Genomic DNA, 25,461 nt, shown 5'->3' with positions numbered 1-25,461 from the left:
AAAAATGTCCACAAAAATTATCCGACCGATTGTTGGAAATAGTAAAGACTTCAAACTAAGCCAAGCAACATCATGAGGCTGGGTATACACTGGTTTTAATAGTACGCTAACACAGACAAAAAATATATAAAAGACTAAAATAAATAATTAGAAGACACATTATACTCATATATCATATATCTGTGCATGACGGGAGAATTAAATGTAAAAACTCAGTAGGTAATATCTCTGAGTGTTCACCTCTTCCTGAGTGTGAGTGATGTCACAGGAAGAGGAAGGTCTGCATGCGGCAATGCCTCTCCTTAGATATAGAGATAATGAAATCAGAGAGGATCATCGCGTTAAGCTATGTTCACACATGGCAGCTCAAATCTGATTTGTGGCTGATTCAGATGCTTTCTTTGTTCATTTTGAAGCTAATGCGCAAGTAAGGATAACGCAGCAGTTCTCTTTAATGGCCCAGCGGGTTGTGCTAATTTCCCTCCTGTGACTGCAGAAAAACTATCATTCCATCCACATCAATGGGAATTTGACGGGACTTTACACTTGATTGTATTACCTTTTCATAAATGCTTTATGTTTTCAATCGCTAGTTACAAGTCTTTGTTCACACAGAATGAGAGGCGTTTTTGTAAATTATAATTAATTACATTTGAAAATGGATGATAATGACAACTACGTTGTGATTGGGTTCTACTAATTGAAAAATCTGATTTTTAAAGATGTTTCTCCGTCTGAAAGATCAGATCTCAGAAACGAATCAGATTTTCTCTGCAGTGTGAACAGAGCCTCAGAGACTGGAGTCTCCATCTATCTACCTCCTTCATATTCACTGGAGAATTGAACCCCATTCCTCATTTCTTTACCTCCAGCCCGGTCCTCCTGTTCTTTTCTCCACTTAATCAGGGGAATACAGGTCCAGCGGGCACCTAAACCTTCTGGGCACCTTGCAAATCCAGCAACCTCAGAACAGTGGGCACCTGTTATTTCTGGGAAGGAACTGGGCACAGGAATACTTTGTGCGTGAAGTCTTAAACATTAAAGCTCATGTTATTATGCATCCTTGAAATCGACTACTACGAGTAACATCAATGAGACACCAAATAATGCAATCATACATAGCATAGGCTAAATTAACACAAATCATAGATAGTTGATTAAAAACATTCTATAAAAACCTTCTGGAAGCATTACTCGGCCCCTCCGGTGCCCACTGTTCTCACCAAAAGGCTCCCAGTGTTCCGGATTACTCAGGCCAGAGGTGCCCAGTGTTCCAGTTACCTAACTTCAGAGAATTCCATACCATTTGATGGATGGAATTTGAAAGAATTATTTTTATATTGCAACCCTCCCGGCCTCTTTTCATCTCTTTCCACAATTCTGACTCTTTCTCTCTCTCTCTCTCTCTCTCTCTCTCGCTCTCTCTCGCTCTCTCTCGCTCTCTCTCTCCCCCTCCATCTAGAAGTCCATGGACATGGAGCGCTGCTGTGGGTCCACCACAGTGGTGCTGTTACGAGCGCTGTTGCCTCGCATGCCCAGGGTTCCGCAGCCTCCCGCCATCATCCCTCCGCTGCCGATGCCCAAGGTGCCGCCAGAGCCCATGGTGCCACCGGCGATGCCACTCACCCCTCCCATGCTGCTCATCCCTCCCATCCCCACCACTCCTCCCGCGATCCCTCCGCTTCCACCCCCGCCTCCCACCATTCCCACTCCGCCCGTGGCTCCTACGCCTCCTCCTCCGCCTCCTCCGCGTACGTAAATCTCGCAGGGGATCTCCTCCATGACGCGGTCCTCGATGACCTGCTGGTCACAGTCGTGAGGTTGCGAGGAGTGCTGCTTGTACCCGTAGCAGCTCTTCTTGTAGCTGGAGGTGGAGTTGAAGGTCTTCATGGCGGGCGGAGGCTTGGAGAAGTCGTTGTGGTAGGAGAGCTCCATGGAGCTGAGGGTGGTGCGGCTGTGCTTCATGCTGCCGCCGCCCGTGCCGGTGCCCACGGACGCGTGCGAGCCGCAGTGGTGCTCGTGCACGCAGCCGCGCGACACAGTGGAGGAGCGCCGCAGCTTGTGGAAGCTGTCCAGCTCGTCGGACAGGTCGGCCAGGTCCGAGGAGAGCTCCTTGTCGCGCAGCGAGAAGAGCTCGTAGTGAGGCGGGTCAAACACCTCCTGGAAGCCCGCCTTGTTGAAGACACCGGGCCGCCGAGCCACCACCTGTACAACACACATACACACACAACCATGTATTGTAGACAGTACAATTTGACTAATGTGTTGATGTGTGACATTATGATATTATTGCGACCGAAGGTCGCATATACTCTGAAAAACCGTGTCGCTTGAGTGTCCTTCCTTCCTTCCTTCCGTAACCTCTGTGATGTCAGTGTGATGTCAGCAAGTTGTGACATCACTTCCTGTACGGGGCGGCTACACGAAATGTGGATAATACTATATATGGAGATAGTCCAGTCCATCATGTCATATGGGACTACCGTCATAGACAGTAGCCAAAAGAGAAGGATACACAAGACTAAGAAAGACAAAAAAAGGAGGAGGAGGATAAAGATACCAAAAGGAGAGAGAAGAAAGGGTGGATGAGGTACAATGTGTCTCAGAAAAGAAAAGGAGGTGGCAACGGGGGCGGCTAGATAAAGTTATTAGGCCTGGATCCGACTTTAAGTCGACGCACAGGATTCCAGAAGTGTAGCGCTTATTCGCTCTTGTATCAAACTGGTACTCGAAACGTTCTTAGAATTTAATATATATATTTTCTAAAGTAAATATGGGGGCGGCTGTGAAAAAAAGAGAAAAATAAAGAAGAAAAAAAGGAGGAGGAGGATAAAGATACCAAAAGGAGAGAGAAGAAAGGGTGGATGAGGTACAATGTGCGGTATCCTCCTTGTCAAGCTCGACGTTGGTCATTTGGACCTATACATGGAGAAATGGAGCGAACCTGTTTGGCCCAAACATGGAGATGTGGTACAGAATGACTCATATATGGGCATAAAAAGTATGTCATGTGACATCACTTCCTGTACAGACAGTCAGACAGACAGCCATTGACTCCGGCCTAACAATGGCTACTGTCTATGACGGTAGTCCCATATGACATGATGGACTGGACTATCTCCATATATAGTGTTCTCCACATCTCCATGTTTAGGCCCTATCGCTCACACCCTAGGTGGGGTTGGCGATAGGGCCTTTCTGTGTGGAGTTTGCATGTTCTCCCCGTGTCTCCTAGGGTTGATACCCTCACAAAAACATGAACAAACTCCCCCCAGAATGATAACAACTAGAATCGTCAGAGAAACGCTGTGGTTAGCCAGATAGTCAAGAATTGGCGCGACCTCGCCCTTTAGGGCGAGGTCGCATGTCACCCTGAGGTCGCATTCCACCCTCAGGTGTCTTACTAGTATTATATGCTTTCAATAACTCATTTCAAATCAAATTCCTCCAATCGCTACAAAAGACAAAGTTGTGCATATTATTGGGTATTTCATCTACCTGAATTGTACTCATTGTTGCACACTAATGTGTTAAATCTGACTTGGCTAGAAGGCCCTGTTGTGTAGCTGTCATCTTCTCCTGGCTCCTTTTGTCATTACTTGCACCAGTAGAGCGTGCAAGTACTACGTTCGGCTGCGTAAGTAGGTAGGTATGTAGGTAGGTAGGTAGGTAGGTAGCAATGTGGTTTTAAGCCTGTAGCGTAGCCCAATCAGGGACCATTATTTCTGGCAACGTCATCATTAACAGCCAATGAGGGACCAGCATTCCTGGTGATGCCAGTGGTGAGCGCACCTCATAGCGCGATCTGCTGCCAGCTTCTTAACCCTTTTAGTGCCTATCCCGAACTAGTTCGGGATATTCGGGATCAAAAACAATTTTTTATTTGCTATTTTACTTACCCCGAGCTGCTTGGAGCAACGTGGGTGGTCCCGGCTCGCCCAGCGCTCACCAACGAGAGACGCTAGATGCTCCGACGATTTATTCCATTGAAAATGGTTTAAAATAAAGTTTAGACCCCCCCCCAATGTTCACCAAATGTTCATTGTAGGCGGCGCGACGTATTCCAGGGTGCCTATCCCGAACATGTCCGGGATATTTAATAAAATGAATTATTTTATCGGAGGCCTCAACGAAGCCCCGGTCTAGACGTCCATCCTTGGCCGGGACTTAGACTCGGCCATCCACGGGCCGTATTCGCGCTAACGGCTGAATCGCGCCGCCCACTCCAATAATAAATCACATCTTTAGACAGGATTTTCTCCGGATTGTGTCCCCAGACCCAAAGAGAAAGTTTTTTGCGGCTGAAATAGCTTTAGATCGGGCTTCTAAATGGGTTAGCATTTTGGCTACGTGTCAGCTAGCTTCCTCCTCTGGACACCCATAGGATTGACCGGAGTGAAAACACAAGCCAGTTGGGAGAGGGTCGACGAAAGCTATAAAGAAGGTCAATGGAGAAATTTCTGGCACTCTAGCACCCCTTGTGGCCGGATGGCACTGTATGAGTTAAGAAACTGCAGCAATTCTAAAAAATGTCTTCTAACAGTTTTCTGAAAAACGTATGTTGCTATATCCGTGGTTCTCAAACGTATTCATGTCAAGGACCCCAAAATGATATGTATTTGGCCACCGACCTCCCCAATTATTTTATTATATTTATATATTTGTTAGTGATTGAATAATATATTAACACTTTGCAAAAACAAGGCACGGTGGCACAGAAGAATGCTAAGAGGATGACCCAGATAAGCCCTCAGGGCTCGTTTCCATTAAGATGCTCTCAAAATATTTTCTTCCAGGGACCCCCAGAAGCAAAGATTTGAGTTAAAAAAAAAAAAGATTTGCACACATTTTTAAAATGTTTCAAACAGTAGATCTACAGCACAAAGTGACTCGCTTTTTGAATAGCCAAAGTATAAAACCAGTAAGACTCCCTAATTCGGGAGATAAGCGACCGCCAGGTTACATGTAGACATACTGTGTACCACTCTGCGTGATTTTAGGGCAAAATCTGTAGGAGCAGTGTCCAAAAATGTGTTTGAAAAAATCGGCCTGATGGTGGCTCTAGATGGGACAGATCCATGTTGATGACATGACAGTAGACTGTGTACCGCTTTGCGTGATTTTAGGGCAAAATCTGTAGGAGCAGTATCCAAAAATGTGTTTTGCAAGAATAGGCCTCATGGTGGCACTAGAAGAGGGCCATGTGAGAAATGAGTGGATGTTGTGGGTTGGCAGCCAAGGAGTGTGTGTGCCAAGTTTGGCATGGATAGGGCCAACGGTGGCAGAGATATGAGTAGGGGAAAAGTGTGACGTGACGTTACAGACTGACGGACAGACTGACTGACAGCCGGTGGAGGTTTTGATAGTAACTGTGACCTGACGGTCGAAATAATGGTTCAAATCTAAAATGACACAGATGTTTTCCTGGTTTTTATGGGTTAGTATAACATGCTGTTCATATGTATCACCATTTAAGGAGAATATTTGAGGGTATAAGAGGTGAACAGCTAGGGAGGTTTTTACCAAGCTGAGACTGGAAAGAGGGCTGTCAGTCCAGAACTAGCAACCCAGGCTGGCTGGCCCTGCTGCTGTGATGGATCGACAAACTTTATTAGTTTGTCGATACTCTACCCTTTATGGAAACATACATTTTTAGATAACCCAACTCAACAGTTATAATACCTTCTTCCTGGGCTGCTTCATCTGGACCAGGATTGAGATGATGAGGAGAACCAGGACCACGCCTGAGGAGACACCGATCACTGTGCCGTGGGTCTTGGTGATCTGATGGAAGAGACTCCTGCCACGCTTCTCTGGAGAGGAGACCACAGGAACCAGAAGAGAAGAAGTGAGGAGTGAGTAGAGACAGGAGAGAGGTGGCGAACGGGACAGAAGAGGATGGAGATGTTGAAACACAAGTGGAGGAAAAAAAGAGGAGAGAATAATAACAAAAAGAGAAAAATAGAATATGACTTATTTATCCTGAAACATTTACTGTATGTCAATCACTTTCAACCTTGCGTAACTAGGAATACCAATCTTTATTTTTTTTATTTTTTTTTTGTCATTGTGAGATTGTTGATCAGCTATTTTCGCTTTTCGTCTTATGACGAAGTAAAGTAGGGATTAAGGGTCAAAAAGGACTAGGTTGACCATTGCTCTGACCTTTACAGTGGTTCTCGTCCCAGGGATAGACACAGTTCTGGACGCCATTGCAGACCAGAGAGTTGTTGATGCACATGTTGCTGTGGCAGAAGAACGTGTTGGACGAACAGGGAGCTGCAACACAAAGACAAAGAAAAACTATCTGTCACTATACAGGGGTGTCACAAGGGGGGGGAAAGTGGGACTGAGTTATTAGGGCCCAAGGTGGAGGGGCCTTAATTATTTTATACTTTAGCTATTGAAAAATAGCAGATATACAAGCTCAAGTGCCGCGCTGTGAGCTTGTAGATCTGCTATTTTGGAAAATTCGTGAAAATGTGTGCAAATCTTTGAATATATGTATTTTTTCATTAGTAACTCAAAGTTTGCTTCTGGGGTGTCCGTGGAACTAAATATTTTGAGATGGGGGTCTGTGGCCAAATACATATCATTTTAGGGGTCCTTCACATGAAAAAGTTTGAGTACCACTGACAAAGAAACATATAGTAGGTTTTTCAAAAAACCTTAGAAGGATTTGAAATATATCAAAGACTTGCAAAAATGTTCAAAATCTTTCAGAAATAGCAGATCTACAAGCTCGCAGCACGGCACTCAGTACTGCGCTGTGAGCTTGTACATCTGCTATTTTTCAATAGTTAAAGCACAAAATAATGCGTAATAATGCGTTCCCAGTCTAAATGAAGAACATTCATGGGGGGCCCGCAGTGATCCTTGTACCCAGGGCCCAGAATTTGGTGCGACACACCTGTCACTTTACAATAATTTGCAGAAGAAAGCTTGAAAATTATTACATCTCCATTTTGAAACTTTTAAAAAATAATAACAAAATCACACCCGTGTGAACTGAGTGGTGGTCGTGGAGGCTGCGCAACAGCAAAACAAATAAATATATATATATACACACTATATATATATTGTGTTTGTGTGTGTGTGTGTGTGTGTGTCTGGCCTGGCCTGAACAACAGCGCCCCTCCCTTAACATGTGTGGTCACAAAAGGTACTGTAGGCTACATACAGACACGGATACAGACAGACAGACAGACAGACAGACAGACAGACATACCCACACACACGGCCACGTATAGGAGCGTTGTGACCACCGCTCAAAAAAAGGAATGTTTTTGACATAGGCCTACCAGGTTTCCATCTGACAGCGGTGACATGTATCAGCCACTCAGCAGCTCAAATACAGAACTCTATATGCTCTGCTGTGGGAGGAGGTATTGTACTGTAGGTCATGTTACGTTAAATTAAAGTCTAATGTACAGAGTCATTATGCAGGACTCTCCATTCTAATCTAAATGTACGCTCCCAAAGTCAAGTCAATACTTTGACACAAGCTATTGATTGAACAAGACAGGGTCCAAGAAGCCCTGTGCTCCCACCACGGCTTATTGATTGAATACTTTATGTATTAGTCAGAAATGTAAACAGCATGAGGTACAGTCATTAAGGCTATCTTGTCAGGGATGATAGATAGGCTTCTAGTGTTTCTGTCACACAAACCTTTAGTTTTCTAAAGGTCTATTTCTTTCTGTGCTTTGCGTGATTCCATTTGTAGTGCGGGCCAAACTACAGTTATGTCTTACATAGTGACAATAAAAACGTTTCCTTCAGATTCAATAATTTTTTTCTGGGGGGCTTTTACCAAATATTCTCCCCAATTTAGTCGTTATGCCAATTAATTCCTCCACACACACACACACACACACACACACACACACACACACACACACACACACACACACACACACACACACACACACACACACACATTTGTGTGTTATCAGTGCTGTTGTATCCTACTGAGTGAGGGGCTCCCACTGGCCTCCTCCCACCCAACACTCCCTGCTGACAGGTGCCAAATGGACCCTTATGGGTCCATTTTGGTTTAATTTTACGCTCTTGTGTCATTTTTATCCGTTTAGTTTAGTGCTATGTTTGCCGTGATCAGGGCGTCGTTGGAAAAGAGTGCTTACTCTGAATTGGCCTTCCCCAAATAAATAAAGGTGAAATTAAATGAATTCTCCATTTCTCCATGCTTCCACTATAAAATGTGAATCAAATGTTAAACTTATAAAATGTATGTGCATGGGGAGGACACACACACACACACACACACACACACACACACACACACACACACACACACACACACACACACACACACACACACACACACACTTATAGACAGACAGCCTCCAACAGAGCCTCACTGTAAAAATGACTTCATTGGCTTACAAGCTTTGGTTTCCATAGCAACGTAAACAGGGGCACCGCATCAGTCTGTATACTGAGAAACATCACTCCACTGAACCCCTGGTTGACCAATCAAGATCAAGCTCAGTATAACACCTGATTGGTGGCATATCATCTACAACCACTAGGAGGCCTGACAGGATCAGACCCAGACCCTCCCCTACATATACATCATCATTTCCTGCTTGCCAAAGGATGAAGAGGGTGATGAGGGGGAGGTCCTCTAGGGGGCCCCGTGCATGCTGCTGTGTCAAAGACTCACTGAGGAGAGGAGAGGAGAGGAGAGGAGAGGAGAGGAGAGGAGAGGAGAGGAGAGGAGAGGAGAGGAGAGGAGAGGAGAGGTGCATAGCCTACGGGGGCGAAGGCAGTGTTGGACAGTAACTAAGTACATTTACTTGAGTACCATACTTGAGTACATTTCTTGAGTCACAAAGACAAGTCCAGCACGCTTCAGCCAGGTAGAAGGGCTTGCTAATCAACGGAGACAACGTGTCTTGAATAAGAGAGAATAATCCCTGGGCACTTCAGAAGAGACTACCCAAATAAACTGGAGCACTCGACTGGGTCTGCATGTCTTATTGTTTTGCAGGGGTGACTGACGTTTTGACAAGCGTCTCAATATTTGACCAGGAGTATTTATACTTTGACTCCAGTACAATATTTGTCTTTGAAATGTAGTAGAGTGAAAGTCATTAAGTATTAAAAAAAAAAACAATTACAAATACTCTAGTCATGCTGGAGACTGTGTGGAAACATGGACGCTGGCCACAAACATATATTTTGGAACTGTCCGAAAATTGACAAATATTGGGATGAAGTGTGGTCAGTAATAAAAGAGATATTGAAATATGAAATACCAAAGACAAGAGTGGTATTATATTTAGGAAACTTGACGCAGGAAAACACACATGGACACAACATGTATCTGGTCAAGGTGCTGCTAGCAACCAGCAAAAAAGCAATGACGAGATTATAGAAGTGACTCCCCAACTTGTTTACAGTGGCTGTGCATTGTGGAGGAAATGTATGTAATGGAGAGATTTACACATAGACTCAGGATACAGGAAGAGTTCCTTGAAAAATGGGAGAAATGGACTGAATACACGACCCGGAAGAATGACACCACGGAGGATTGAAATGGACTGTAATATGATGATGAAAATGATGTAAAATGTTGACCCTGTAAATGTGTGCTCATGTGACAAAATACAAATTAAGTTAAGTCCGCCACTGAGAAGGAGGGCTGCTGAGTGGTTGAGGAGCCATAAAGATGCTCATCAGCCATCATGGAGCCCAGATGGCTGGGCAGGTGCTGTGAGACTCTGCACATTAAACTGACTGTTAGCGTATGAAGGCTGAGGCGGCAGAGATGGAGCGGCCTGGTAATTGAAGCTGGCTGCTGGGCCCGGGAGATGGATGCACTACGCCAGATGCTGCAGGCTAAAGCCTCATTCAGATTTTGTGGCATGGTCGGGCCCGAAGACAGCCGACTTACAAGCTCACAAGTCAAGTCAATCACTTGTAACTGACATGAATCTCATGTCAGTTGTTGTTTATATGGTTGACTCTCTTTTGCGCATATGATTTAGACACTGCTGCTATTGATTAGATGAGTACATGCACATTACCTGCACATTTTCGGAACTGCTGCTAATTTAAAGCTTTGTATCTGTCTAGGACAAGAACTTACATTTGTTTCTCACTGCATAGTTTTATTATATTATTATTTCACTGTATATTTGCATTAATGTATAATTACATAACAACCAGGACCTTGCCCGGGGTGTGTGCACTGTATATGAGGGATTGAATGTAGGAGTCTGAGAAGTAACGTTGGAGAACCCAGACGTATAAGTTACAGACAAATAAACCTTGATTCTACTTTATTCTCGTACATTACATTAGCTGTTCCTCTCGCGCCAGAGGATAAATTAGGCGTAGGAGCTATGTAACAGCGGAGGGAAGAGGGCAGCATGGGGATCGATGTTGGAGACAGGGTGCTTAGATTCAAACAGGCCACAGTCTGGCATGTTTTGCCCATCGACTATGACTCATGGTAGACTTAACAAATTTGACCAGCGACAAGCATGTACGTCATTATTTAACCGCCGTCTGTCAAGCTGGTGTCGAAAAAATGACGTGCGCTTCATAGATAATTGCCTGACTTTCTGGGGCAAAGCTGGGTTAGCTAGGAGAGATGGCACACGTCACACATTGGGTGGTGCAGCTCTCAGAGCAACACGAATAGCCTAGTTTATTAGTAAGCCATCTCCACGATGACCCAGGATGACCCCATAGCTGAGTAATTGGGTCTCTCTCCACTGTGACTATCAAATAAATGCTTCTCTCGAGGTCGCGCCATGTCTTGGCCATCTGGCCAGTGATGTACTGTATATGGGACCAGTTACCCATATGGAGACCCCTGGTACCCATCCATGTACTCTGTATATGGAGATATGCTGTGCAGAGCCCAAACATGCTTACTCAGATATTCGTTATGTGAAAGTCCCATAGAACCCAAAGACCGTAAAAATGTGTACAAGTCCGGACGGACGGATGTACGTCTACGGACAAGCTGTGGCGGTTCTGATAGTAAACTGAGACCATATTTATCCATGTTGTCTTTCTGAAGCCTGGCTGTGTCATGAAGAACAATTATGTCAGCCTGAATGCACCCGCTCCCTCCAGTCATTTTAATACTCATTCCTTCAGACACTGGCTGAGGAGGTGGAGCCGTGACCATTTTCATCTCAAGCCTAATTAATCAACCCTAGACCTATACTTAAACACAGAAAAAACGAAAAAGGATCTAGGCAATCAATGGTAAAAATTAGGAAACAGACTTTTTGTTTAAACACCTCAAGCGATCTTCATCAGGGAGAAGTTATTATTATAATTATGTTTTACCTTTTTCTCCCCAATTTAGTTGTTATGCTTATGCCTAATAATTCCTCCCCAAATGTATCCTAGTTTGAGGAGCCCAAACCGGGAGGACGTGGATCATCCATCCTATACTCCTCCCGCCCAACACTCCCTGCTGACAGGTGCCACCCCAGCACATATGGTGACAAATATATCACCCTCCCCCGCCTGGGGTATCCTCAACCCAACACTGTGTGTTGGTATTCGTGCACCGTGGTGGATTCAAACCCTATACACTGCGGTGGTGGGCAGATACTTTACCACTCAGCCCCGAAATGATAATAACTTAACTGTAATAATTACTTGTGCCAGCAGAGTGTGCCAGTACTGCGTTCGGTGGTGTATCTGTCGCGTATCTGTCTATTTGCGCCCGTAGCCAATCAGGGACTAGCATTCTTGGTGACGTCACCATCAACAGCCAATGTAAATAACAAGGCGCGCTCTGTTGGCGCACAAGTAGGCCATACATGGCAACGAGTGCACAAGACACAAGTTGGCACCTTCACAGAGTGTAGTTTAGTTATAACTTGTTCTTAGCCCACCCAACCTGCTAAACATTACAGCTACTTTTATTTGTTATAGTGTACCACCACCATCCATGGCCGTACTCTGAATTCCTATCCGATTTCTCAGAGTTGTCTCAGGTTTAGTCCTTAGCACTGATGAAGTAATTATAGTTGGCGATTTTAACATTAATGTGACATTGCTAATGATAGCCTAAGCACCGTGTTCATCTCAGTATTACACTCAATAGGCTTCCCTCAGAGTGCAAACAACCCCACTCACTGTCTTAATCTCACTCTCCATCTTGTTCAATGGAATTGGAATGGAACATTTAATCGTCTTCCCACACAATCCTTTTTATAAGACAATTATTTAATAACTTAATGACTATTTGCTCATCTTTAATGCATGAATAACACAAGTTATTCACGCTTTTATTTATTTGTGCCTTGACACTGTAATTCCCTCTATAGTCGGAGGCCTTAGGGATTTTCCGTGCTAATCAGTCTAAAAGCGCCAAATTCCGCACAGATGTAGCCCAGGGCTTGCTCTTTCTGTATAGAAAGTTGATGGGGGCCCAACTTGATTTGGCCGCTGTGGCGACCCCGAAGGTCGCAGACTCGGGCGCCCTAGCTAAATCATTAGAGCAAGCCCTGGGCTACATCTGTGCAAAATGTGGAGCTTTTAGACTGATTAGCACGAAATTACCATTCTATCGCCCTAAGGCCCCCGACTACTATTCCTGCCTCTCCAAGAAAATCTATCAACTGTATATTATTATATATATAATGTATGAAAAGGTTTACTACACTACACAAATTACACAATTATATACCACATATAGTGGGGGGTCTCTGATTCATCTCTCTAAGGGGTCCTTGGCCTGAAAAACTTTGAAGGCCCCTGAACTAGTCCATGTGTGTGTTACCTCTGGGAAGGATTACAGCAATTCCTTCTTATCAGACTGCTCTAACAAGTCTCTAAAGACTGGTTCAGAACGATATTGCACGTGTACTGACGAAACCTAGGAAAAGAGATAATCTTTCCAATATTAGCTGCTTTGCTTTAAATCCTCATCTTACAAAGCTCTTAATTGTCAGGCACCATTCTTTCCCCTTCTCTCCCCAATGTAGTCGTTATGCCAATTGACTCCTTCCCACACACATTTCTGTGAACACACTGCTGTGGTATTCTACCGGCTCATCAGCCATCTGATGTGCTTGATGCCATGATGAAACATTGAGGTTAGGCAACACACTCCATATTTGGGCGTAGCTGTATTGGGAACGCTTTATATGGTTATGGTCCAGTCCAGACATAGTGACAGGAGCGTGATGCGCACGCACGCTAAGGCTGGGCGATATTAGGAAAACCTTTGATATTCGATAACGTTGTTGAACACCTCGATATCGATATTACTCACGATATTAGTAAAAACAATTGCATTATATCGTTTTGGATGTTTTTCTGCTTTAGGTCCGCTGCCTGCCTAACCCAGATAATGAATAGCATATCCATGCATGCACACTGCACAGTACACATACAGTAGAAGGGTTAGGTAGGTTTTATTGAAATAACCACACCTGGTCACAGATGGACTGCTTTGTGCTGCGTGCATGCATAGTGTGTCTGTTAATTCATTTGACACATACACCAATACCTCATTTCAAGCTGTCTTTGTCGATATGTATACCTTGCGTGTTGATACCTCGATATCGATACATTTTCGATATATTGCCCAGGCTAACACACGCACGCACACACTCCAAGCCTTTATCTCAGTTGAAACAGATGCGGACTGCAAGCATCCCCCCCGCCTTCACAGCCCTCCTATACCTCTGAGTTAAATAACTTTGACAACGGGACGTTGGGGATGTAAGGCACGCGTGCTGCTGAGCATTTATTTTTGCGCTGGCAGCGTTCACGTGTGGTGTTTCCATGGGCTTGGAAGTTGCCGTAAGCTTGAGGCTGAAATATCTTCAAATCGGGTGTTTGGAAGTGCGACTGCTAACTCATGCTTGTGGGTGTGCATGTATGAGAGGCAGAGAGTGTGCACGTGTTAATGTGTCACAATGTTTTATTCCTGTTTAATGTGTCTCTGGATGTGCTCCCAGGGGAGCCTGACCTCAATGCTCAGTCCACTGAAAGACTGAAAGTGTGTGTGTGTGTGTGTGTGTGTGTGTGTGCGTGCGTGCGTGCGTGCGTGCGTGCGTGCGTGCGTGCGTGCGTGCGTGCGTGCGTGCGTGCGTGCGTGCGTGCGTGCGTGCGTGCGTGTGTGTGTGTGTGTGTGTCTGTGTCTGTGTCCTGTTGCCCTGGGAGACCTAAATAATTTTTTGAGCTCCAACATTTGACCGAGTGTGTCTGTCTGTCTGTCTGTCTGTCTGTCTGTCTGTCTGTCAATATGTCTATGGATGTATGAGGACGGCCTCAACAGCTGCAATACCACTGGGTGACCTACAGTACCTTCAAGTGGCACTGTTGAGCAAACTTGAAGCCTTACACACACAAACGCACTTGTGCGCACTCACACACACACACACACACACACACACACACACACACACACACACACACACACACACACACACACACACACACACACACACACAAACCCAGCCCTTAGGGGTCGCATTCGGGTCACCTCGAATCGCTCTGCCATATACGGTACAAGGGCTGAATGATTTTGAGAAAATATATAATTGTGATTTTTTTGACCAATATTGTGATTGCAATATGATTCGCGATTCATTTTTTTAAAGACATTGCGCCGTGGTTTTTCCCCCTACAACATAATCGTCAGGGATTATGATTATACTTCAAGAAAAGTGTAGCCGAAAGTGTAAAAGTTATGTGGCCACACCCACCTGCTCATTAAGTATGCCACACCCACAGTGATGTTGAATGGTAAAGAGATGATATTATGATGTCATTGTATCAGTGTATTTCAATTGGGTCTTTTGTCTCAGAGGCTTTCAGCTTTCAGGATGTAACCAAAAACATATTTGCATATTATAACCACACCTGAGTAATGTTAACTCCATAAACACATACAAAACATAAAAAGTACAAAACTAGACTGCACTCTGTCGAGGTGCCAACATGTGCCTTGTTATTTATATCAGGTCACACTTGTTGTTGGTGAGGTCACCAAGTTGGTGACCTCTGTGTTTTTTCATGGGTTTTCCCATTGGATGACGTAAACGCGTGTTTTTTCATGGGTTTTCCCATTGGATGACAGATACGCCAAATATAAAATCACCGAACGCAGTACTTGCGCACTCTGCTGGCACCACCTCTTTAAGTCAAACCCCGCTCACTTCACACAGGTGTGATTTTTTTACAAATTGTGGACTCCTCACACAATACATCTCAGGGCCGACTCATGAGAAAGGTCACACGTTAGATCTTGTGCTGACATCTGGGCTATCCATCTCCAATATTGAACTGATCGTTACTGGCATCTATGAGCACCTCATTATTCTTTTTGACTCCCTGCTGTCCTGTCCTTCTCCGACCCCGTCCCAGGCCCCCATTCCCTCATCTGCTCCATCAACTCAACAACAGCTTCCCATTTCTAACTCACTCACTTCATATCTCTGAGGTTCTCGCCTCCTGCACATATGCATAATGCAGAGACACTATTCAGCAGTGCCAGCCTTAAAGAGGTGGTGCCATGATCCCCCCCCCCCCCCCCCCCCTCTAAAACATGATTATCAGGTATTATGATTATACTAGACTTTTTCCAAAAAAGTATACAGAAAGAGTTAAAATTGGGTTTTTATGTGGCCACACCCCCCGTTCATTAAGTATGCATGGATGGCATGGTGGGTGGTGACCCAGCTGATATAGCCACACCCCACAGTGTTGGGTGAATGGCAATTGGGGAGGAGTTGATACTGTGACACCCTTAGTATCTGTGTTTTTGAACTGACACTTTTCACCACAAGGTGGCAGCCTCCAAGAGAAAACAAACAAATACTAAGAGAATACATCATTTCTCAAAAAAAACACATCAGGGGGTCTAAGGAAGTACTTTCAACCTTCTAGACACATGAAAAACAGAAAAAGTACAAAACTATTGCACCACCTATTTAACACTATGACTGCGTATCTCCATTCAAACCGACTAAACCAGGGGTCTTCAACGTTTTCAGGCCAAGGACCCCTTAGCTGAGAGAGAGATGAAGCAGGGACCCCCACAACCTTTTCGTAGATTCCATATAGTTTCATCGTTTGACAGCTCAATCATCAGTGTATTTTGGATTCATGTCGATTTGTGTTTTCAGATACCACTTGAACCGTCAATAATTAATAAACTTGACCTTTCACTCTGTACTTAGTCTGCTCTTTTTCACCTCTACACCAAAACTCTTTGCCAAAACTAGCCGATCTACGGCACGAGGCGTTGTGAGCTTGCAAATCTGTTATTTTTGGCTAAAGTTCTCAGAGTAAGACCCTTGGACTAAACCTAAGGCTGACACTGCTGGTTGGCCCTGGCTGAACGAGGAGGTTCAGCCAAAATCCCAGCTTAGACCCCAATGATCACAATAATTACAGGCCCATCTCCAAGCTTCCTTTTCTCTCTAAAATCATAGAAAAGGCACCACCAGAAGGAGAGTAAGCAGAGAGTAAATGTCCATTTCCTTCTCTATCTCCCTGTCAGCCCTAACAACGGAAAAGACCTCAGCTGAGATCAGCATATCAGTGCAGAAACCATCCAACCACGATTCCATTAGGCAAATTAGGCTGGAATGTTTGTACTCACTTTGTGTTGTAATTAAACAGTCATCAGTGCGTACATTTCCCAAAACATCAACAGTGCCACCACGGTGCGTCCGTCTGCTCCTATCAGAAACATGGGACGGTTCATTCAGTGACCCGTGGTCCAAAGCCAGGGGCTCGTTTTCCGCACGTAGGTTTAAGCAGTCCTCTGCCATTGTCTATTGTCCTTACTGTCCTGCCAGCCGGCTGGTCAGAAAACAAAAACAAAACATGGACGATGCCTCCCAAAGGTGCCAAGGATGGCCAGAAGTTACGAGTCACAGCAGAAAAGGAAAAGAAAAAAATAAAGACGGTAAGAATTAAGAAAGAAAAAGTTAAGTGCGGAGCTACAGTAAATAGACTTGTTTGATGTTGATCTTGCCCGCAAGGAACGACAACCACTGATCAATGTCCATGCGGTCACAAGATTTATTATTGACACGTGCAAACCGATCAACCATTGCTGTGCTCGAATGTCCTGATCTATGTTATTAGCACAAAACTGAAACAATAGTAAACATGGACTTCTCATGGTTGTGATCAGCGTCAGGTTGTAAATGACCGGGTTGTCAGACACAGCCAGGATGGAGGATCAAAAGAACAGCGCTCCTCTCCAAAAAGTTGATCTGTTTCCAGCTTGAAGTGTCCAGGACGCTGTGCCAAAAAAACACCGGGCATCGGAAGAACTGAAGCGTGTGACGCTGGGCACTGCGAAGAGGGGCGCACCAGCGTGTCTTTACAATATAAATGCATGGCACTGCCAACTGAAACATGCGCTCTGTGGACACAGCGCCTTAAGGATGATGGAAGGGGAACATGAAAGCCATCTCGCTCTCAGAGTGACAAAGATTAATGCCTCCGACCTCTAAGTAAACTTGCTGGCTGCTGACTCCTGCTGAAGAGGACTTTGGAGTTACTCAGAGAGACTTGAGTTTACTGTCAGATGAGCCATGTGATGAGGATTAATGAGGATCCAAATGGTTTTAAGAGCTATTTGTGGGGAGGAAAAAAGAAAAAGAGAGAAAAGAGTAAGCCCTCCACCCTGGCTGAATTTAAAAGGCCATTAAGCTGTGACTGCAGTGGTTATGGGTTCTGCCGATGAAAACACCATTAGCATTCCACCCAGGGTTTGCAAAAATATGCAGGAGTAAGTGGCAATTAATATCAATATGAAATGAAATATATTATGGTGTGTTAACAGCACAACTGCTTCTGTCATAGTAGTTCCAGCTACTTTTATGTGAAAACTTTAAAGAGCATATTGTCAATGTCAGGTGGAAACATTGTATGTCCAAAACCCTTCGTTTTTTATCATTACTGTTATTTGAAATTAAATCGTGAAAATAGCCGATCTTCTGTAAAGTTGCTTGTAAATGTTGGTAGTTACGGGTTGTGGTTTTTGGGTCTTGTTTCTAAAGCAGGGGTCTTCAACGTTTTCAGACCAGGGACCCCTTAGTTGAGCAAGAGATGAAGCAGGGACCCCCACAACTTTTTCATAGATTCCACAGTTTCATCGTTTGACAGCACAAATATCTGTGTATTTTGGATTCATGTCAATTTGTGTTTTCAAATATTTAACCACTTGAACCGTAACTTGACCTTTCACTCTGTACTTGGTGTGCTCTTTTTACCCTCTGTACCAAACCTCTTTGCCAAAATAGCTGATCTACAACGCCTCGCGCTGTAGGCGTTGTGAGCTATTTTTGTCTAAAGTTCTCAGAATACGGACACTAGGGTTCAAGTGGTTAATATAAGAAAACTGAGAAAAGAACTTTCTATCAAAGATTTGGAGGACCCCCTGTAGTAACTCTGAGGACCCCCTAGGGGTACCGAATCCCCTGTTGAAGACCCTTGTTCTAAAGTGTAGTTGCTTATTTGGGCTTGCTTCCTAATTGTTTTAGGACAGCCATCCTCTGCCCCCCTGCCCCAACGCCCCTTTCTACGTAAATATAACTTATGATGCTACTGAGTTTTATTCCAATGCATATTGTATCGTATTGTATTTGTATTGTATGGATTATGTATTAAGAATTGAGTACAATGGACCACAATGGAAACAAGCCCCTTGGGGATTTTTGTGTATGAATTTATATGAATAAAGTTTTCAATCGATATATAGAGATTTCAAATATATATGCATTTGACCGCAGACCTCCATCTGACATTTTTTTCACTATTTGTATTTATTTATTTATTTAGAAGATCTACAAGCTCACGACGCATTGCTGCGTGGCGTGTTGGGAACTTGCGGATCGGCTATTTTCAAAAAGCCGCAAGTCGCTTCTTTGGCGCTTGTTTTCAAGGACCTTGTTGCTTATAACCTGGCAACACTGATCTCTGAGCTTTGAACACAAAACAAATTATCTTCCCTTGCTGAACATGAGCCTTTTAGTGCCAGTTAGTGGCTGCTGATGCACACAGAACATTAGGTGCTCATAAATCAACAGAGTGACTTAAGGCCCAAAGCCCCCTACAACGCCATGGCTGGCAGTGTGTGTGTGTGTGTGTGTGTGTGTGTGTGTGTGTGTGTGTGTGTGTGTGTGTGTGTGTGTGTGTGTGTGTGTGTGTGTGTGTGTGTGTGACTGTGTGTGTGTGTGTGTGTGTGTGTGTGTGTGTGTGTGTGTGTGTGTGACTGTGTGTATGTGTGTGTGTGTGTGTGTGTGTGTGTGTGTGTGTGTGTGTGTGTGTGTGTGTGTGTGTGTGTGTGTGTGTGTGTCGTTGGCACAAAAAGTTTAGAACTCTCAGACGGGAAAGCACTCATGCTGGTGCTGCCAGGTCTATTTAAAACAAACTTTTTCAGCTTTTCTGAACCATGGCTTTTAGCAAGAAAAAACTAAAAGAAACGGTCCCAATTACATACATCTCTGCGTGTAGGTGCATATCGGGTGGAAACCTCGTATGGCCATATTTCAAAGTTGTCAATGGTGGGTATTTTTTCTGTACTTTGCGTTTTTTCTTTTCCTAATAAAGTTGTTTTTATTTTGTTTTCTGTTTTGTAAGCGAATTTGAGTACAGAAAAGTACTCTAAATTGTAATGTAGTCCTATTATTATTATTATTATTAAGTGGTAGATCGGCTATTTAAAATAATTGTAATAATACAAAAGGAATGATGATTTGCCATACATGGTTTCCACCAGCGATTGCGACAATATGCATGTGTGTGTCTTGAGAACCACCCAAACAATCGCCTTCACATTTGGCCTGTGTATTGCTGACACCCCAGAAGAGTGCACTCAGTGTGTAGAGAGCCATATCAGCAGTCCTCTACAACAATTAGATGCAAAGTCAATGAATTGGAAATAAATCATGGAGCGCAAAGCCAATGAGATACTGACTCATCCTCATTGTATGAGAAAGTGCCTTACCATGATCTTTAGTTCTAAGGGCCTAAAGCTATATCGATGTCTTAAAAAAACAAACTAAGCTGATGTGATCACATCAGAAACCCTGGGATCCATATTCTGAGGGAAAACTCAAAATAGCAGATCTACAAGCTAAGCTAAGCTTGTAGATCTGCCATTGCCTGCGAAGATATTTAACACGAAAACAGAAGACACTAGTGTAGATCCCTGAGGGACTGCCTAAAAAAGAAATCGATTTTTGTGTTGACTATTAAAGAATAGCAGACATACAAACTCAGCTTGTACATCTACTATTTTTGAAATGTTTTGAAAAATGTTGAAAGTGAGTGTTCGGACATTTTTGAATCATTTTTGAATTACGAAAAAGTGTGAGAACTACTGATTCAGAAGGCATTTTGTAGAATCCGCGGAGCCTCAGTTCTTATTGGGTTTAAGTGGTTAACCTCTGTCCATGATCGTGATTGGGCGAGTAACAAAAAGAAGGAGGAATGTGTCACTCACGGTCCACAAAGGAGGTGAAGAGCATGCGGAAGCGGCTCAGGCGGCTCTTCTCGTCGGCCCACATGCGCACCACGCCCACCCCGTTGTCCAGCATGACGTCGTTGGCCACGGTGCTGCAGAACTTGGCCTTGAGGTTCTCGATGGCGCTGCTGCCGTCGTACACCGCCACAAAGTTCTTCTTGCACTCGTTGGAGTGCTCCATCTGGTACTCCATGAAGCGCAGGTAGATCTGCGAACACACACATGGGACAGGAAGCCACAGGTTCACAACGTGAACATAAAGCTGCACTATGTAGTTTGGGGTATCAGTGGTTACTTTGGACACAAATAACATTTCAGCCAACATCTTTGACTTCATTATCCAAGAGACTCTTCAAGCATGTCCAGCAAGGACGCGCTGTGATTGTCCAGTCTTCGCTTTGACTGGCAGTTCTGCCTTGGTGCCTTGGCAAATGCCAGGATGAAACTCATTGTGTCCCCTATAAGTAGGGGTATACAGTAGTAATACAGACACGCCCCAAGCAGGGACCCGCCTGACTCTGAGTCTATACATTTACACTGGAGTGCTCCATCTGGTACTGCATGAAGCAGCACAGGTATAGGTTTAGGGTCCTGAACCGGATCCAACACATTTGGTACCGTTTCAGGACCGGCTTATCTCACTGTTTGTTCACTCTATCGAAATCTAACACTGACAAGCATCTAGACTCCTGTATGTCATGGTTAATATATATTTTCTAATAAGAAAGCGGATGGCAGCAGGGTCAGACTCTTAGACTAATTATTTTATTTCAAATGTTATTTTTATCCCCCTACTTTTACCTGCACCTTTTCTGTGTTTCATGCTTAGCCTACTGCTGTTCCAGCTATGACACTACATCTGTCTGTCTACCTGCCTGTCTACAAATATACTAACCTGACTGCGCCAGATGGTGGCAGCAGTGCGTATGCCTGGATAACGCTCTGCCTTTAACATCTGAGATTCCTCAGGGAGAGTTGATAACACTAGTAAAGTCCCGGGCCGGACCAATCAGCGGCAGCTACGGGCGGGCTCTGAGCGGCTCTGAGCCAATAGAGTCTGACTGCAGACCACATGGAAACCCAGGAGGCGGATTCTGGGTGTAACGTCATGCAGACAGCCCCTTACATCGGGTCTCCCCGAGCGATCCAAGATTGTAAGGCAGAGCGTTATGCAGGCATACGCACTGCTGCCACCATCTGGAGCAGTCAGGTTACAAATATACAGCAATGTGATGAAACTCTGACACAAAGAGAGGTATTCATTTGTGAAACAACAAGTATTAATCCTATAGCATTGTTGTCATAATTCATGGTTCATGCTGTTGATGGTGCCACTGCTAGGGTCCACGTTTTACCAGCATAATGGATAATAGCACAATTATTCTGCCCTTCCTTATACTGCATCAAGGTGTGCGTGCGTGCGTGCGTGCGTGCGTGCGTGCGTGCGTGCGTGCGTCTGTGCGTGTGTGTGCACGTGTGTGTGAGTTTAGTGAGTGCATTATGTACATGTGTGGTGACCAGTGTGTGATGATGACCCATTTAGCCATGGGAGAGAGGCAACAGCAGAGAAACCAGGCCAGAGGATGGAAGAGGAACATTACAATAGAAATGGAACACAATCATTACATTATACAGGAGTCTGTATAATGTGTTGTGTTTTGTTTTTGTTTTTGGGTTTGGTTTTCTTATTCTGGTATGAAATGCGTATGCGTGTAATGACTAGCGATACCGTCTGAAAACCGGATTCGTCTCACATCAAATAGAGTAGTACCATCTGAATACCACTGATGAAACAGAGTAGGCACAGCAGGGCTGCTCCTAGGTTGTTTACTACCTGCAATTCAAAGAAGGGAACCCTTGCCGGGCGTCCCTGATTTCTATGAAACAGGTAAGCCCATAAGATGTCCACAAGAAGATGGAATCTCACTACATGTATGTACATGTTTTGTATGTTATATTAATAACCTGTATATCGGCATTGTCAGGCAGGAACCTTGTATCTCCAAGTTTCAAATGTGTATGTTTTTTTCTTTTTCGAAATTAAAGCCCTACTTCATCATACAAGAGTGTTGCACAAAGTAGTGAAAATAACCGATCTACAAGCACACAACGCCTGACGATTGTGCTTGTAGATCGGCTATTTTCACTATGTGGAATTTTTTTGTGGAATAAACTCCCTGTTGCAAACTACAGACTCATTCCCTAGCTTCCGCCGTGGACTGAAGACTCACATCTTCAGACTCCACCTAAACCCATAGCACTACTGTAACACTCCCCTTCCCTCAATGCCCATACATGAAGCTAGATAGCATTTTTAGGTTTTAGAAAAAAAAAAATGTTTTACTGATAAGGTGCGTGGTCTACCTATGTTATTGTTTTTATAGATTGATATTCCTATGCATTGTTATATTGTTGTTGATGTACTGACATATTATCTTGCTAAATGCCTAAATTGTAATTGTAAATTGTATGTGAAATAATTTTAGTGACAAATACAAAACGAACGGCTTTGGACACAGAAGGTTTCCACCCGACGACGACGATATGAACTGTTTGAACTTGTAAGAAGATGTGCATCGCCAATCGATTCCCCAGAAAAAATAAGGAACAAAGCGTGTCCGTCATCGCTTGCACACTCTGACGGTCACACATTGATAGAACAGTGAAGCTGCAAGGTACTGTGTTCCGCTCCACTCACCTTGGACTGCGGAGGAGCTCTGACGGTCCAGATACAGTCCAGAGCGTCTCCGGGCTTCACCTTGTCGTCCTCCTCCACCTGACTGGAGCGAATCACTCCATCATAACCACTGAGCTCAAACTGGCAGTCTGGAGAGAAGGGGGAGAAACCTTTTTATTGTCACATCATAGGTTTACAGGTGTAAAGCTGTGTGCAAACCTGAAGCTATTTATTCTATTCTAGCTGCTTCTATCGCTTCACTTTGGTCGCGCAGGTCCACGACACGTTGGTAAAAAAAATCATGTCCCGTTGGAATCAAGGCAAAACACCCGGAACTCCAAACACCAAAAACATGTCTGTGTCTCCGGACAACATCAACGCTGATTGGCTGTCAGGATGGATAGAGTGGGGGTGAACCGAAGGTCGCTTCAGTTGGATTTTTCCAAGTGGGGCGCGAAGATGCAAGGTGACCGTTTGCGCCGTTTGCGCCGCCCCTTTCGGATTGTTTGCACCGCACCCTTTCGCGCCGTGCTCGGTCGCGCGTTGTCTTGTCTTTGCATTCGCTTTGTATGTAATCACACCGCTCGAACCATCCAGGTTTGGACGCAGCTTAAGACAGTGGGTGAAATTAGTTCTTTGTGCAAGCTCCGTTGTGGGGTATCTATCTAAAAAGGTATCTACATATCTACACATAGCATAGCATATCCATCCGTGCAGTATATGTACAGTACCTGAGGTTTTAGACATAAGAAGCATGCGCATAGCAGCTGGTACACACTGTTCGTGATAATAGACATTAAGGTGCAAGAGGAATATCAGTGCATATTATTGCATAATATTGTTGAGAGAGAGAGAGAGAGAGAGAGAGAGAGAGAGAGAGAGAGAGAGAGAGAGAAGCATCAGAAAGGTAGAGATAAGGAGAGGTTGTTACGGTAAGCAGGGAGAACAGATTAAGGAAGGTTAGGGGTGGCAAGGATTAAAAGCCAGGAAAGGGAGGATGAGAAGAGTGGAGACAAAATGATGAAGTTCAAGGATTTACGGGAGGAGGGAGGTCAGGTGAGATAGGAGGCAGGGAGGGAGGGGAGGAGAGGAGAGGAGAGGGGAGAGGAGAGATAACAGATGTGTGGAATGTTTTAGTGTGTACATGTACTATTTTGTTTTCAGGTGGAAACCTTGTATGTCCAAAACTAGTGAAAATAGCCAATCTGCTATATTCAATTTTGTGCAACAGTCTTGTGTGAATTGGAGATACAAGGTTTCTGCCCGACAGTGACGATTTGTTTCTTTCTGTGTGTATTTGTGTGTAGGGTACATGTGTACTATATTTCAACTATATTTATATTACTTCATCATACTACAGTGTCACACAAAAGTGGTGCGTTGCAACGTGTCGTGTTGTGAGCTCATAGATCCGCAAATCCTTCAAATACATTTTAAGCGACCGCGAAAGTGGTAAAGTGTGTGCGTCTTTTCTTAAAGATTGGACCGATGAAAAAGTACTAACGATGCTTGTGACTAAATAATACATTGGATCCATTGGAACACAGGTTCTTTTTTTCTTAATTTGCTGAAAAGAACAGGTTTTTATTTTGGGACATACAAGGTTTCCACCCGACAGGGACGACACGGGTGTTAGTGTGTGCCAAGCATTGGACACAACAGCCTCCAAGCTCCAAAGTCCAAAGCACGGAGGGACGTCTCTTCAAATGGCATCAGACACAAAGTGGTATTTTGTCACTATTGGGTGGGAAACCTTGTAAGTCCAAAACCTCTCCCTTTTTATTTTTATTATTAATTTAGAACTGTGAAAATACCCGATCTACAGCACAAGCTCCCTTGTAGGACGTTACTTGTTATTCCTCTTCCACCTTAATGTATATGAAAAATGAAAAAAAAAGCAAGTTGAAACACAGAAGACACAAGGTTTCTTCCCGACATCGATGCTTATTATTGAAAGGGTTTACCTGGGATGGGGTTGAGCAGTCCTCCCACGTGCAGATGGAAATCTGGGTCTGAAAATGATTGGAATAAAGATTGGAAGGAGCACATCATGGCGGGAGAAAATCAGCTACAGTAAGCAGCAAAGACCAGATAAGATCCCATTATGGTGATGTGTGGAGGGAGACGCCTGCATGGCACTAGGCAGTCTGTTTGGCATTAATATCTGTCACACAATGCTGGGACACACACAGATGTCCTGGGATTCGTCTCGCCCGCGGATTCGGGAGCTCTGATTGTTTGACCATGGATTGGGAGAATAATGGGAAACGGTGTTCTGAAACTGCCT

The 25,461-nt window shown here is 44.2% G+C and overlaps 1 protein-coding gene across 1 annotated transcript in view; it reads right to left on the bottom strand.

Annotated features, from left to right (window-relative positions):
• Positions 1-1,458: 1,458 nt before the first annotated feature.
• The window catches only part of neto2a (neuropilin (NRP) and tolloid (TLL)-like 2a), a gene marked incomplete at both ends in the record, with an annotated part of 31,950 nt that continues 7,947 nt past the window's right edge, over positions 1,459-25,461 (bottom strand). Inside the window, 6 exons of the mRNA XM_080730108.1 lie at positions 1,459-2,205; positions 5,683-5,813; positions 6,166-6,279; positions 20,477-20,705; positions 23,196-23,323; positions 25,139-25,186. Of these exons, the coding sequence (XP_080586234.1) occupies positions 1,459-2,205; positions 5,683-5,813; positions 6,166-6,279; positions 20,477-20,705; positions 23,196-23,323; positions 25,139-25,186 (1,397 nt within the window). The remainder of the gene's footprint in view (positions 2,206-5,682; positions 5,814-6,165; positions 6,280-20,476; positions 20,706-23,195; positions 23,324-25,138; positions 25,187-25,461) is intronic.

The sequence above is a fragment of the Nannobrachium achirus genome, assembly GCF_963921795.1.
Source record: "Nannobrachium achirus genome assembly, chromosome: 7".
In the NCBI taxonomy this organism is placed as follows: Eukaryota; Metazoa; Chordata; class Actinopteri; order Myctophiformes; family Myctophidae; genus Nannobrachium; species Nannobrachium achirus.
Note: the sequence above shows the minus strand (reverse complement) of the source record. Positions and strands in the feature narration are given on the sequence as shown.